Source organism: Natator depressus, chromosome 9 (genome assembly GCF_965152275.1).
Source record: "Natator depressus isolate rNatDep1 chromosome 9, rNatDep2.hap1, whole genome shotgun sequence".
NCBI classification, from domain to species: Eukaryota; Metazoa; Chordata; order Testudines; family Cheloniidae; genus Natator; species Natator depressus.
Window position 1 is genome coordinate 39,855,357 of NC_134242.1, and position 15,887 is coordinate 39,871,243.

The window sequence follows — 15,887 nt, forward strand, 5'->3', positions numbered from 1 at the left end:
CCAGATCATGTACATTACATGAAGTATCACTAATGGTTTAATGACTGGCAAAGAGGATGAGAAGATGGATTTGCTGGGGTCAGTTTTCGGCTTTGCCACGGACCATATGTGACCTTTGGAGACACTTGCGCATGGTTTGCAGCTCAGTTTATACATCTGTAAAGTGGGTATAGTATTACTATGTTACTGTAATGAAGTGAAGGTAGTTAAAGTTTCACTGTACTTGACTCTGATGAAAGGTGCAATAGAAATACAAAATATTAACCATACATACGAATAAGTTATTGTTTGCCTTAAGGTAAAGCCAGACAGCTGCATGGGATGAAATAGGCATAGTAGATACCTGAGAGTTGTGTACCCGTGTGGTGAATGATATTTGTTACTCCAGTGCTGTAACCTGCTGTGTTAATTGGTGTATAGTTTCTCTTACTGTTAATAGTTACTCCAGGTAAATACCTTTTTTTTTCAACAATATACTAGTTGCCAGTCTTTTGTGACCCTCAGGTAAAAGACCTTCAGGTAAAGTGAGCATGATCCTCAGCATGTGATTGAAGGATATATTCCCCTCTTTGTCCCTGCTTTTGTTACTAGGGATGAGTACCTTTGTGGTCATGCGCTCCTACATTCATTAATACCAACCCTGTGTAGCCTGTCACCTTTTATCTTGCACCTAATGCTCTCACTCTGCACTGTGCATGATCAAGGTCCAGGAATAGAGGCGGCAGGGTGAGATATGAACTCCTGGCACAAATTACAGATCTTTGTAGAATGGGCTTTATGAGGTGCATTAGTACCATGTAAAGTGTGTTGATGGCCCATATAGCTATTTATAAACAAGTTCAGAATTGGCCGCTTAGGAAGTAATAATCAAAGTATTAACGTAGGAGATTCCTGCAATGAAAATGAAGAAGTCAGTTTGTATTAGTTTTTCTTTAAAGGTGCTATGCACTACAGAGCTGGCTTCTGAGATTTGCACTTTATATTTTCATGTAGAGCACAAAAATTTTTGGTGCTATTTCTAGACTAAAGAAGGCAAAAGACAATGTTGAGATATTTATTTATTAGAAAGATGTTATTTTGAAGAGTTTACTTTCAGATCTTAGGCTGCATGCTAGCTTCAGTCAAAAATATAGTAGATTTTTTCAGACCTTTTCTTTAAAAACAAAACATACTGTCTTGTTTCTTTGAAGCTTAGAGCTGTTTAAAGAAAGCAGATTGAATACTCCGCAGCAAGCCCCATCTGCCTCTGGCTTTCCCATGCCCATCTGGAGTAACTACCTGGAATTGGGGGAAAAGAACACAAATTCAGAGTTAGGAATATTTTAAAATACATACAATTTGCAGAGACTTGGTATCTCAGGTGTTAAATGATGGGTTAATAGAGTTCTTCAAAATGTGGTCCACATTTTCAGTGGAGCTCAGAGTCAGATTTTCAAGTACTCAGTACCCACAATAGAGGGTAGATTTTTCAGAACAGCTCAGCTACCACTTATGGCCAGATTTTCAAAAGAACCCATTTTGAGCTCTTTTGAAAAATCTAGTCACTTACTTTGCTGCCTAAATGGAAGTGGATCTCTTGAAAATCTGGCTCTTAGGGCAAGTGGAAAGTGAGCAAAAGCCAATGCATCCGATGAAGTGAGCTGTAGCTCATGAAAGCTTATGCTCAAGTAAATTTGTTAGTCTCTAAGGTGCCACAAGTACTCCTTTTCTTATCACCAGATGGTGGCTGTTTGGTAGTCTGTGTACAATGTAATTATTTTTGAGATGTACCTAGCACCAGCCTTTAAGTGCCAGTTGCAGGTCAGCTAGGGAGAGATTTTTAAAAGCACTTAGTCCCAGTTCCCCAAAGGTATTTAGGCACCTATTGTCTATTGAAGTCAATGGGAGTTAGGTACCCAAATGCCTTTAAAGATCTAGGCCCTCTGGCATTTAAGAGCATAAATCCCATTGAAAGTCATTGAGACTTGTGATCCTAAATTCCTGAGGTGCTTTTGAAAAGCTCCTCCCTAGTTCTTTGTGGACAAGTGTCCAATCACAAAAAATACCATCAGAACTCAAATGAATTAGTTGCCAAGTTAGCTGTCTCATCAGTCAGGTTTAAAAATGGGCATGGCAATTGACCTTCATCCCTAGAAGCAGCCTTGCTAGAATGGGGTGGAGTCACATCTGCAGCCTCCCTTACACTACCTCGGGCTGCATTGCAGTTGTTACGTTCACAGAGCAAAATTAATTTTCATTGTTAACCTAGGACCTTTCTCAAGGACGAAAATAACTTAAACAACCCACATTTCTAATTAGGGACTAGACTGGGCAATTAAAGCACAGCTGTGATTGGTGGCAATACAGAGTGATCCCTCCCCATGGTTCCTAATGTACAGGGGTAGTATGCAGTCTGTGCCATCCTTCAGGACCCCCAGCGTGCCCAACCTGCGCCATAGGCTTGAGGTAGGAGAGGAATGCCTCACCTCTGGGACAATGTGCTTCCCAGAAAAGATGTCTGAAGGGAGCAGATCCTGTGCTCCTACAGCTTAGAGACTGTAATTATCTGTGACTCTTGTGTGGGTATAGAGCCTGGGACAATCTGGCCCTGATATAATATGTCTTTGATCAATTCTTTTTGGATAATTGGATATGTCAGAAAATATTTTATTATTTTGTATAAATAAAATGTCTTATATTTAATGTAAATGCACCATGAGAATGTAACTCTTTGAAGTTTCCATGCAGCTGGTAAAGTAAAACATTCTAATTTTATGCAAAAAGAATGGCGGTAAGTTATTTTTAAAAAAGATCTATAAATGCCTGTCAAACATGCTTTCTCATTTTCATTTACCATGGAACTCTTTGCTTATGTAAATTACAGCAGATGTTAAGCAAGCCTGTGTTTCTCTGGAATATTAATACAACTCTGCTGCCTGGAGAAAGAACTGTTTTCAAAAGAAAAATCAATATAGTACTCCAGTGTGTCAGATAAAAAAGAAAATACTGTGTTGAATATGTTAAGTATGGGAAGTAGAGCTGTTCTGGTGGTCCAGAGGTAGTGTTATTATTAGCACTCACGTAGTGAGTTATCTGAGTGCCATTTCAAAGCTAGACTCTTACTAAATCCAGGTGACAAGGGACTAGGAGCCTCGGAAGGATAAAACTCTGTGAAGTGAAACCGGGAAGCAAGAAGGGAGATTGTTCTGCATGGAACTACAGAGTGAAATCCACCCTTTCACAGAGCACTTATGCAAAGGGCTATGTATTGAAGTCCCACATAAACCCTTTATTGGGACTCAAATGGTGCACAGAGCCTTTTACTGGCTCTCTGCGCTGGGATGATTTGCTCTTGTATGTATAATGGTTCCTAGTGGAAAAATAAATGGATTGAATACATGTTTTTGGTCAAGATTTAGAACACAGAGGTGACATCTGTGTGTGGTGCTGGGTGCTCAGCACTTGTGACAATTAGGTGTTTATTTTTGAAAATCTTGCTTTTTTTTTTTTCTTAAAACCATAATAAGAGAGGCATTTGACAAGGGTGCTGAGACATTCTGAAACTGTCAGTCTAATTCTCTTTGATTGTAAATACTTTGGTGACCGGGACCGGGACTATCTCTTTCTGTGTGGCCATACAGCACGTAGGAAACTGGGCCCCTCGTTACAGTGTTAGTTAAAATATATTATGTACTTGCATGAAGATTGTAATCATGGTGCAGCTCTACTGTTAACAAATTTGGATGAGAAAAAAAAATCTGTGGAGAAACCCAGTACCTTTCAGGATTATGGGCTAGTATGCTGAATCACTTTCCTGTGACAGTACCCCATGACATGTGTTCTTGTTCATGGATAGAGACAAAGAAGAATTGGAATTGAATATAGGAGGATGGAAAGGCAAAATAACTACAGAAAGAGGGACAGAGATTTTACTGTACCTTACAAATGTCACTCCATTGACCTGGACCATTTATATTGATGGCACGAACTTTAAAGAGATATTCTGTGTTTGGATCCAGATTATGTATCTCAAGGTTCTGATGCTTTATCCCATGCAGTTCTCCAGCTAATTGTGTCTGGACAATGTTATCAGGACTAACAGAAACCACTTCATAGAACTCTACATCAAAGAAATCCACGTCTTCTGTGGGACATGTCCAGTAAATCTATGGAGGCAAAAAAAGATCTACATTGTCCAATTATATGTTCTTTGTTTTATTTTCTTACATTTTCATTTCAATTTTTTTTTTGAAACAGGCCACCATCTTACTGCTGCTTCTGCATTTAAAAATTAAAACATGCCTAACAAAGCATGTAATAAGTGAAAGGCAATGACATGTGGGATTGCATTTTGAAAAATGGAAGCAGCTTCTGGGAAGTTCAGAGCACACTCATCTCTCACACTGAAATTGATGTCTGGTGTAAGCATTTAGCGCTTTCTATGACTTATTTGGCAACTCATTTAATTGGGCTTCTAATAGGCGCTGAGAGCCGATTAATATATAAATGTAAAAAAAAAACTTTTTTTAAAAATCACTCAAATAGGACCCAGGTCTGAGAGATGCTAAGCAAAACATAACTTGATTTTGTATAATCCACACCCACAATGCCCTCTTATGCCAGTATTTAGTGTTAAAATAATCTACTTCCTTTGTACTGGACCTTTCATATAGTAAATACTCATAATGGCCCGATTGACTACAATGGGTTCAGTGTCTTATTTATTATTTCCCAATGAACTTTATCAGCATTACTCATTCACAAAATAAATATTTTAAGCTATATTAAAAGGAAAACCAATTTGACCAGGCTCAACCAGGACCTAGTCTACATACATTTTTAATATAAACACAAGTCTTACTTTGGCCGCCCTTGGATATACAAGAGTCTGGTAGATGATAACTAGGCCTGGAACCATAGATGATCCATTGTCAAATGGTTCTGGATTGTGAATGATACTGCAGCTTTGATGGTTTCTTTCTTTTCTTGGAACTTGAGTAGATGCATCCCAAAATGCAAACATTTCATTATGCTCTTTACGATGAGGGGGAGGTGTGGAATTTGGTCTTCCACACATTTCTTTCCTCATCACTCTTGTTTCATATTGTGAATTTAAGGTTGATAAAGATGGACTTCGGAGCATGGTTGAATGTTTTTCTGAATGGGTACTGGAAATTTTCTTTAGAACCATTATGTCTGAATTACAGGGATAAGGAGCTTTGTTTACTTTATCCGCTGATTGCTTCATTCTGACAGGTGATTGGAAAAGGCCATGCAAGTTGGCTGAAAGATCTTCAAAGTTGAGTTTAAGGTTCTGAATGGGGTCTTCTTTGAGTCGTGCGCTGGGCTGATAAATATTAGTAACTACAACTTCTATTTCATTTACCAAAAGGTTTGCAGACTGCAGAAATGCAATCTGGTTTTCCTCCTTCAAAGCCTCCTTAGAATACTGAATAAGGCTATCCATTTGAGAGATTTTTCTGGATGTTTGTGCCACATACTCTGTAATTCCCTGCTCTTTTTTAAGTTCAATGTTCTCAAGCAATTCCATCATCTCCTTCTCTTTTTCATGGAGAATGTTCCGTAATTTGAGAAATCCATTTCTGATCTCCTTTCTCTTAGTTTCTTTGTAGGTCTTAAAATTGTTCTTTAGCAAAAGGATTTCCATTAGGTCATTATCGACCCCATATCGGACTGTAAAACAAAATCAAGCCAATTATTTCAACATCCCATTGACATGTTGTGTAGCAGTTAGCAGGACTCAAGCTGGCCTAGTATAGCATAGAGGGACTTCAGGATTGGTAGAACATAAGACAAGGAATCAGAATTCTGATGCTTTACTCTCAGTTGTGCCACTGCTTGCTAAGTGTCCTTATAGTAATGATTGATTACTTTTCAAATTTGAATGGATAAAGTTAGGGGCCTCAATAGACATGACCTACTTTCGAGAGGTGACAGAGCTCGGCACTTCTGAAAATTAGGTGGCCATTTCTTTAGATGCATAAATTTACATATCCAAATTCAAAAAATTTGGCCTCATCCTCTTAGCGCCTCAATTTGGTCTTCTGTAAAATAGATCTGATAATGCTTATATACCTCACCTTCAAGCTTAATTTATGAGTGATCATAAAGCCCAGAGTAATCTTTGTGAAATTTACCATGTTAGTGCAAAGTATTACTTATTATGAAAACCATACTAGCAAACAGCAGCAGTTATCTGAGTTTCTTGTTTCGCTTTTTATTCCACCCATCTGTCTTTTCAAAGGTTGTTATAGGGATTTAGCCATGCAACTCCCTTTGAATTTAGAATCTGGTGCCAGGGTAATATCCTGGTTAAAAAGTTTATACATATAAATTCACTTGTAAGCAGGAGGGAAAAGGGGAGGGGCAGGATTCTGGGAGAGGGTCTGATGAGGAAAACAGTAACTGGGAGGGAGAGGCATAGAGTATCTGGTCTCGAAGTGGGGAGCACTGGGTAGGCAAAGGAAAGGGATGAATGGAGGGGAATGTCAGAGATGCAGGGTACCTGATGAGGGGTGCTGAGGATTATGAGGTGGATGGAGGGTGATGCAAGGAAATGTGGGAAGGTGGGAAATCCATAAACTCTTACGTCTTTTAAACTGTAAGGGTCAATTTCTGGCCCATACTATAAGCCCTTTGTGGTACTTTGGCAGTGTAAAGTGACTGGAGAGATGCCACACCTGTACAGCTAAAGTGTGAGGGAATATCTGACTTAGCTGGCTCTGGACCACCCCAGGACAGAAGGCACATCTGTGAGAGAGAGCACAGCCATAGTGCTGTGGAACTCCAATAAATCCTGACCGGTACAGCACCCAGGCGGGACTTGCTAATGACTGCAGCAGTGAAGCCTTGTGTTGATTTCATATCTGTCACAGCACATCCTTTCAGTGGCTGTGATGTGTTAATGTGCTTTAAACTTGTATATATCTATTTTTGTATAGATAGGGTAATATTGTTTCAGTTGGACTCGCTGAAAGTGTGTTTCGGGAACAACTATTTTAACGAAGTTCTTTGCAAATTTCCGATTGATAGATGATAATCGGAAATTTGCAAAGAACTTCGTTAAAATAGTTGTTGCTGAAAGTGTGTTTCGGGGAGTCCAGCTGAAACAATAAATATTACCCTATCTATACAAAAATCACACAGCCAGTTAAAGACAAACATCAGAGTTTTTAAAAACAGTGCAAACAAGCAGAAAAGCTGACATAGGAACCTTTTTTAAACTTGGCAATAGCACTGAAGAGTGAAGCAGCCTCATTTGAGCACGCCACAGGCAAGGGTAGTATCTCATGATCATTGTGCAGGGAGTCACTGCAGAACTCACAGATTAGCTCGTGGTCATCTAGACAGTATTTAGAAAGGTTTGAGTTGGGATGGAGTAAACAACAGCACTCTCCTTGATCTTCTCGATAGGCTTTGGTAAATATGTGGTCTTGAGTGGTGATCTCACTGTGATATAACCTTAGACACTCGTTACAAAAATTCAGCCTGCATGTGAGACATCTCTTGGATGCCTTCTTTGTCTTCTCTTTGCAAACTTGGCAATAGATTGGTGCTTGGGTTTTGTCAAATCTCCACCTCAGAAAGCCATGTCTGCGCATGTATCTCCTAGCCAGTTTGGCTCTCAGGTAATTCATCCTCAGATGAGTTTTATTAGTGTAGGGGAGGCAGTGTGCTTTGACACACACTGGGCATACAATGATGAAGAAATTCTCAGTTACTTCAGCCTGGGCTTTGCTTTTACTTATACACTTCTCACAAATGCAGTGGTTGCATGGTAGCATAAATGGGTAGAGATACAGTTGTTTACACAATGGACAAATGAGTTGGTCACGAAAAGCATGTCCTGATGCATCCCTCTCCAGTGTAATGACTGATGTGTCACTTTTACTTCCAAAGGTTGGCAAGCTAACTCTTGAACTGAAAACAAAAAAAATTGGATACTCACTAAGAAATAGATTCTAATGTACACAATTCTGCTGTACAACCTCATCCATTTTTATTTTTCCAAGATTTTTATTTCAAGAAACAGGTTATGACTGTGTTCTGTTCTGCCAGCATTGCACACAAGTGAGTGTTTCTGTTCATGGTAGTAGTTGCACATTTACTACAGGTTTGTACAATGCATGCAAAGCTGCCTGTTTTATTTTTCAAGATGTTCATTTCCCCACCACCACAAGTGTTGCAGCTATTACACAAATGTCACCATCCAGCACCTATTTTTTGCTCCATCTCTTTTTCTTGTTTATATGCTTTGCCTGTTAAAATTACTATAATGAGTTATGATTCATGTGAACAGTAGAATAAACAGGTACCTTAACCATTGTATCTAACTATCCTTTGCCTTACAAGGGGAATCAAAATCGCCCTCATAATGGAACCCTATTGCCAGCTCAAGGATCTTTGTGGACAAAAGTTTTAAAAAGTGGCTGGTGGTTGTGGGTGTCTCAATTTTTCCAGTGCCCAGCTTGGGATGCCTTAACGGGGCCTGATTTTCAGAAAGTGCTCTGTAAATCTCTCTGCTCTGTAAGTGCTTTTGAAAATCTTGGTCAACTGTCTCTCCATCATAATTCCAATGAAGATGACACAAGCTCAAGTGGTTAACATAGTCACCAGAAACATGAGATAAAATCACTGCCTCATCATTCAATTTTTGCTGTAGACCTGGTTGGGTTGGACAGTCTTGTACCCACTCCCTGCTTCCATAATACTGCCTTCACCACTACATTTCTTGTTGCTGCTGTTTTCAATCCCATATCTCCCACCCTACACACTCCAAAACTGCTGCTCCTCCCCCCTCAGGTGTTGCCCATCCCCTCCCCGTATATAAGTTAATGTGTGTAATATCATTAACTAAATAGATTCTTCCCAACGCTGCCCTTGTTCTATCCACTTGTCTCCCCCACTTTCAGAGCCAGAGTTACATATTTTAAAGGCAAGAATCACTTATGGGTCATGTATCTCTGAAGATCAATCAGTTCTTCTCCACTCACAGTCTAAATCTTTATAACCATTACCACTTCTTTGGTCTGGCTAGTTTCTTAGAGCCCTAGGCATACCATTGCAGTAATTTCTTTTCACTGTCTGCTCTTCAATTTAACCTATGTTTAGTACTGACATTTTCCCATCCCTCCCCCACCCCAAGATTATTATCATCCCATCTTTCCACTCTTTTCAGAACATTTTTATGCAGTTGACTTTCAGTTTCCTCTACTCCTCTACCCTGACCACCATTTTCCATTAGTCAGTATTTTTCTCTTACTCTCACTTCACTTTCCTCTTTATCAAACATGTGTCCCTTCTCATTGTACAGTCCTCTTTCTTTCCTTTTCTCAGGCTTTTGCTCAATTAAAGCTTGTGGGAATTTTTCAGTTAAACATTTTTTTCACTTAAAAAAAAGTCAATTTGTCAAAACCAAAACTATTCACAGATCAATAAATGTCCTGTCTTGAAAAAATGTCAAGAAAATGTTTTGAAATTGTCAAAACATTTCATGCTTATATTTTCTAAATGAAAAATTCCAGTTTTCTGGAACAAAATAACTTTGTTTTGAAATTTTATGCTTAACGGGGGTTAAAAGAAAGGGGGGGGAAGTCAACAGTAAAATGGTGCATTTTGAAATTATTGAAGCAAAACATTTCAATTGATCCAAACTGAAATAAATCTTCAGGGTCTGGGTTTTGGTTTGGGATTCACAAATATTTTTTGATTGTTTTTTCTGTTTTAACTTTCTTCCTGATTCAGGCATGGAAATTTTTTTTTCTGGATGGGAACACTGTCCTCCCACTACTTCAGCTCTACTTTCCATGCCCAGCTTGGTCACACTGAGAATAAGTGACAATTTTTGATTCGCCCCCCCCCCATGCAGCATATCCATTGTAATGTAATATGTAAAAAAAAGAATCAAACTCCTTCTTTGAATGCACTTACTGACGTCTCCTTCTGGCTCTGGGAAGGTATGATGCGTAGATGGTATTCCTGCAGCATCTGCTCTCATAATACTGACAGCTGGTGTTCTCATCAGTGGTACAGCAACAGCACTTGCAGTCTGGGTCATTTGAACAGGAGCAGCAGCACCAACGGCAATTTGGGCTCTTTGAACATGAGCAGTGACAACATTGGCAAGCTCTGCCTTCTGCATATGGGCAGGGGAAACAGTTGCAATTCCGCTCCGCAGTAAAAAGGAAACGCCAACATGAACAGCATCCTTCATTAGTCCTTTCCAGCGGTGGGCAGCAATGGCAGCCCAGACAACATGGCCAACTTAGGCATAAAGTATTGGCCATGGCTCCACAAGACACACGGAAGAAGGTTCACTGACCCTTTGAACCCTATCCTCACTTTACACGGTAGCACTTCTAAAACACATGAGACCGGTTTGACGACTCAGGCTTTGTGTTGGGATAAATGGTTCGCATTCCAGTTAGGAATAATGATGTCACAAGGAGCTATTTTACTAAGGACAATCATATTTGCATATGTAAGTGATGTGCTGATTACATCATGTATATGTCACAATTACTAAGATCTATCTTTGCTGTTTCTTGTATTGGCACCCAACACAACAGTCCCTGAGCTGGCAGAAGTTACATCTTCATCCAGCAGCCAATGGCGCTTAGGAATTTCCAACAGAAAATTCTCTAGTGTGTTGAAAATTTGGGAGCCACATTAAATAAATAGAATACAGTATAAAATAAACACAAGTAATATTGTGCTGCTGGTATATTCATGCACATATTTAGAGTTAGTAAAAGCCTATATTTTGAAATAATTTGCCTCAGAATTTTTAAGGTACTGCAGGAACACAGGGTGTCTTGCTGCACAATGTGGATCCAGCGCGCCACAGAAAACATGAGGATTTTCCACCTACCTTCTCAAAGGTATACAGGAGAGAAGCATTTTCTGAAGGCTTCTCTTTTTCAGGGCAGACGACCAGCGACTCTACCCCTACCCGACTCTCCAAAAATAAGGCAGAGTCTGATCCTGTTTAACTTCCTCTTCTTGCAGTTTCTTCCCATCACTTTGGATGGTGATATAAAGGCTTTGGAAAGAGAAGAGTGCCCTGCACTTTTCCAGAGGGGACAATTTCAGCTTCTGCCTTTTATATCTGCATGACACCCAGTCATTTCAGTGCCCCATATTGACAATTAGCATTCCTTTGCCATCTGTCGAGGAATAATCGCACACACTGTTTGATACCAAAAAAGCAAGGGCAGTATGGTCTAGCCTATTAAAAAATTTGATACAACAATGCAAGGAGCTCTGGAACCAGCCATCTTCAGTTCTTACAATTTATTGCTTGCATTAAAGGTCTCCTCTAGAGACCACATCCAAATATGGGGCCCCATTATGCTGGGTGCGGTACACATACAAAACAAGAGACCCTGAAGACCTTACAGACTAAATAGGAAAACAGACAAAGGGCGGGAGAAAGAGATATCAGTATTTTACCTATTTTACAGATGGGGAATGGCTGGATTTTCAGAGTGATTAAGTGTTTTATCCGAGTTCATGCAGGAAGTCTGTGGTAAAGGTGTAAATGAACCTAGGTCTCCTAAGTGCTGGCTCTGTGCCCTCACCACAAGACCATTCTGTTGTAGAAAACTTTTCCTGGCAAACTTTACAAAGCTGATGATTTTTTATCATAGTTCCCATCCTGAAATTTGGTTTCTTCTTTAGCTATCCTGCCCCAACCTCCTGGAAGGACCCTGCTGCCAGACAGACCCCGGAGAAGGTGTTCAGTTCTGTTCTACATGATGACCATGAAAGCTGGCGCAACTTATATCCATTGAGGCTGCAGAAATGTTGTGATTTCACACAAATATTTAACAGATTGATCCACACATTTAATGAATATGCATTCTTTTTTACATAAACAGCAAAGATCCTGATTACCAGACATTAAGACTGTACTGCTCTTACAAACACAGGAATAGCTTTGCTCCTGACAGGCTCCTGGTCATTATGGTGTCTCCTGAAGACTCTTCCCCTGCCCTACTTTACCAAAATGGGTGGAGACCTGTGGCTAGATCAATGAGCTTGGTGAAACATGCTTTTGACAATGTATGATAACTTTGATGCTGATGTCATTCACTGGCATGGGAAGAGAATGGTTGACTTTGCATTGACCGCATCTCTCAGGAAATACAGAAAAATGTCAACCTCATCCCCCACAAACCCATGCCAGGGACCTTCTACATGCTTCCCAAGATACAAAAACAAGGGAACCCTAGCCAAGGCACTCCTATGGAAGGAATATTAGGACTCATAAAAACCATCCTCAAGCCATTCAACACACAAAGGGACAGCTTCCTCCAGGACACAACTGACTTCTTCCAGAAACTCTGCAACATTAACAGCCTCCCTCAGAACACCATACTTGCTACCATGGATGTCTCCTCCCTATTCACCAGCATCCCTCACAATGATGGAATCACTGCCTACCTCAAATATCTACAAGAAAATAGAAAACACTCAGATGTCCACTCCAAACACATTGCCAAACTCATCCATTCCATCCTCACCCATAACAATTTTATATTCAACAACAAACACTTCGTCCAAACCATGGAAACAGCCATGGAGACTATGATGGCTCCCCAATATGTCAACCTTTTCATGGATTACCTTCAGAAAGAAAATGCACCACAAAATCAATGAAATACCTGAGATACATTTCATCCTCTGGACAGACAACCTAAACTTCATCATAGATTTCCACCACAACTTCAGCAACCATCACCCATCCATTAAACTATCTCTAGAGCACTCCTACACTAGCATCACCTTCCTGGACACCGTGATCAGCTTCAACAGTGGAACCCTACAACCATCTCTACACAAGGCGCCCACAGACCACCACACCTGCCTTCACAGATCCAGTAACCACCCAAAACAGACCAAGAAATCTATCTACTGCCCAGCACTCAGATACCACAGAATAAACTCCAAAGAGAAAGTCTGGGATAACACAAAACCACCTTCACCAAACAAAGACACTCTGCCAGCCAAGTAGGTCATATCCTGGAACAGGCCAGCCAAATACTCAGAATCTGCTTCAATACAGAAATAACCATACACCCCTAATTTGCACCTACCTCCCTCTCCCGCCCCCCTCCCCCCACAACAATGGAATTCATATGGGGTATCATTAAAGAATTACAGTCCATACTAGATGGGGACCACATCCTGAAAATCTTCTTTCCTGAACCCCCTTTTCTGGCCTTCAAACAACCCCCCTCCCCAACCTCATCAGAAGCATGCTCCCCACAGACCAAGACCTAGCACTTCAAAGCTGCACCAGACCCTGCTAGAATAACAGATGAAAAACCTGTAGATATAGCTCCACTGCTACATTAATCGACACCTCTCAACAGATCTTTCAAGATCTGTGGTCTTAAACATGCCATCACAACAAGTGATGTACTTCATCCAGTGCACTAAATGCCTCAGTAACTACGTTGGCGAAACAATCATTCCACTCTTGAATGAACTGAAACAAAAAAATGCTAAAAGACCAAAACATCCCATATCACTTGTGGGTGAATTCTTTTCACAATGCAATCACTCTATAACTGACTTCTCAGTCCTCATTCTCAAAGGTATCCTTCAAAAGATGGCTTTGCTAGACACTAAAAATCATGAACTGAATAGGGCCATGAAATTCATGGCTTTTTACAACAATCTGTAACCCACTCCACTCCCCTTCCCTAGCCTCCCCCACCTCTTTTCCCTCTATGACTGAAGTGGTGTTAACTGGCCCCTTCACCTTGAATGGTCCCTTGAAATGTAACTGCTTGTGCTAAACAATCTGTTCCAACCTGTATTTAGCTGTGACGTGCTGAGTACGTTTCCCAGAGCTGAAAAGGAGCTCTGTGTTCGCTCGAAAGCTTGTCTGTGTCACCAACAGATGTTGGTCAAATAAAAGATATTACCTCCCCCACCTGGTCTCTCTAGGTAAATATAACAGTTACCATTAAACAATCAATAGCGTCTAACAATTACCGCACAGACATCTGAGATAGCGCCATCTTTTCCCTTTACTTGAAAGTGAAGACAACAGTAAGAACAGTATAGTATATGTTGATTTTTAATGGCACCTATTGTGCTGTAGGTAATTAAGAGTTTCTTTAACATGCAGAATATTCATCAGCTTGGATTAATGGGCTAATGAATAATTTGAGCGTAATTAAGACAGAAGTCTTGAGAAAGTTTGTTATTACGGCTACTTTGAGTCATTGTAGGCTATTTGCTTAAAGCCTAATCTACTTAGAGATTTTTCTGATTCACTGAACCACAACCCAATAGACCATAATGGTGCATCCTTATGGGAGGCCATTTACATGATGGAATGATTATGGTCAATTTTGTCAATAGATTTTCATGAATAAGCCTTAAGTCAGCAGCTTAAAAAAAAATCGTTCTAGACTGTGGGGAGGGGTGAGAAGAATGTTGCTACAAATACTTTGGACGGCCCCACTACTAGATATTCCTTCCCTAATGCAATTCAAGCTTCTCATCTTTGCATTCAGGCCCCCATATGGTGACCCCTGCCTGTCTTCCCTTGTCTTTTACTGTTCTACTTTGAATGCCACCCTCTCCAGCACCCCCAGTTTGGTGCAGCCTCCAAAATCATTTAATTTTTTTCTACCCTAGACCCTGCATTTGGACAACACTTCCTATGATCTTTGTTTGGATATACAGCCAGTTCTGCCAAGACTGGCCCATTTTTGATTAACAAGTTTGTTCACCTCTAGCAGATACTGAATGATCAGATCATTTTGGCTGCCAGAGGAACTGAATCGGAGGCAGCAACTGCAGCCAGGCTGACAGAATTTTAGCAGTTTCCAGCAATGTTTCTTTTTTTCTGTTGTGACTCGGCCCAGCTGCCACTTATATCACATGGCATAGCAGGCAGGCTGTAGTTTTGATGGTTTCACCCACTAATAGGTCCAATCCTGCAAGATGCTGAACACATCACAGGTTGAGGACTTGCAGGGGGTTTTGTGTGTGTGTGTTACCTAGCTATTACCCCAGTCAAGCAAAAAGAAGAGAGAATAATATAAAGGTTGAGAAAACAGAATAGTACAGGAATAGAATTTCAATGTAATTTAAACTAAATGAATTAGGAATAACCATTCATTCAGGCTTCATTAGCTATCAATTGGTTTATTTTAATCTGATGTCTTCCACCCTTTGAATCATCTTGTTCGTTGCTCTTCCCCCCGCCCCCCCCCCCACCACCACTTTTAAGAGTGCTGTTTTTTTTTTCTTCTTCCCCAAACATCTCATTGATATTTACAGATGTAGGAAAAGAGGCTGACTGAAATGCACACGTTATCCAGGGCTTTACACATGACGAGTATGTATATTGACATCAGATGAACTCAGCTGAAGAATACATTATTCAGGGGTGTGCCTGCTGTTTCCATGTTTATACAGCTTAGACTAAGCAAAGCACACTAAATAAAGAAGGGAAAAATACTGAACTCAGAATTGCTTTTGATTTTAGCCTGGATTACTTATCCAGGTGTCTATAATTGGCACCACTCCATTGTCCTTCTCCATGCCTGTGCAGTGCATCAGAGTCTGTAATTGCATTCACACTGTTGGTACTGTGCACCTACATTTTGACTTTCTGGTATTTAGTCCATGGATGTTCACTCAAACTCCATTTGAATTCTTATGTGTCACGGCAAGGAGGCAACACTAAGCCCACAACCCATTCCTACTTCCAGTGCCCCACTGTGGGCTTTATATAGTGTAGAAAGACAGCCCAGCATTACTGCCCTTCCACACCTGGGCAAATTTCCCTAATAGGCCCCAGTTCGTTATCCTTTGTCATCAGTCCCAATTCTCAGTCCATGCAGTTCAGTAGGGTTGGCTAT

At 40.4% G+C, this 15,887-nt stretch overlaps 1 protein-coding gene across 1 annotated transcript; it reads right to left on the bottom strand.

Annotated features, from left to right (window-relative positions):
- Window positions 1–1,191: 1,191 nt before the first annotated feature.
- Window positions 1,192–10,286, bottom strand: TRIM42 (tripartite motif containing 42). The gene is made up of 5 exons (XM_074962979.1): window positions 9,931–10,286; window positions 7,214–7,920; window positions 4,841–5,673; window positions 3,918–4,145; window positions 1,192–1,278 (listed from the first exon to the last, which is right to left on the bottom strand). Exons 1-5 carry the CDS (start codon window positions 10,284–10,286, stop codon window positions 1,192–1,194), a joined length of 2,211 nt encoding a protein of 736 aa, XP_074819080.1.
- Window positions 10,287–15,887: the final 5,601 nt, after the last annotated feature.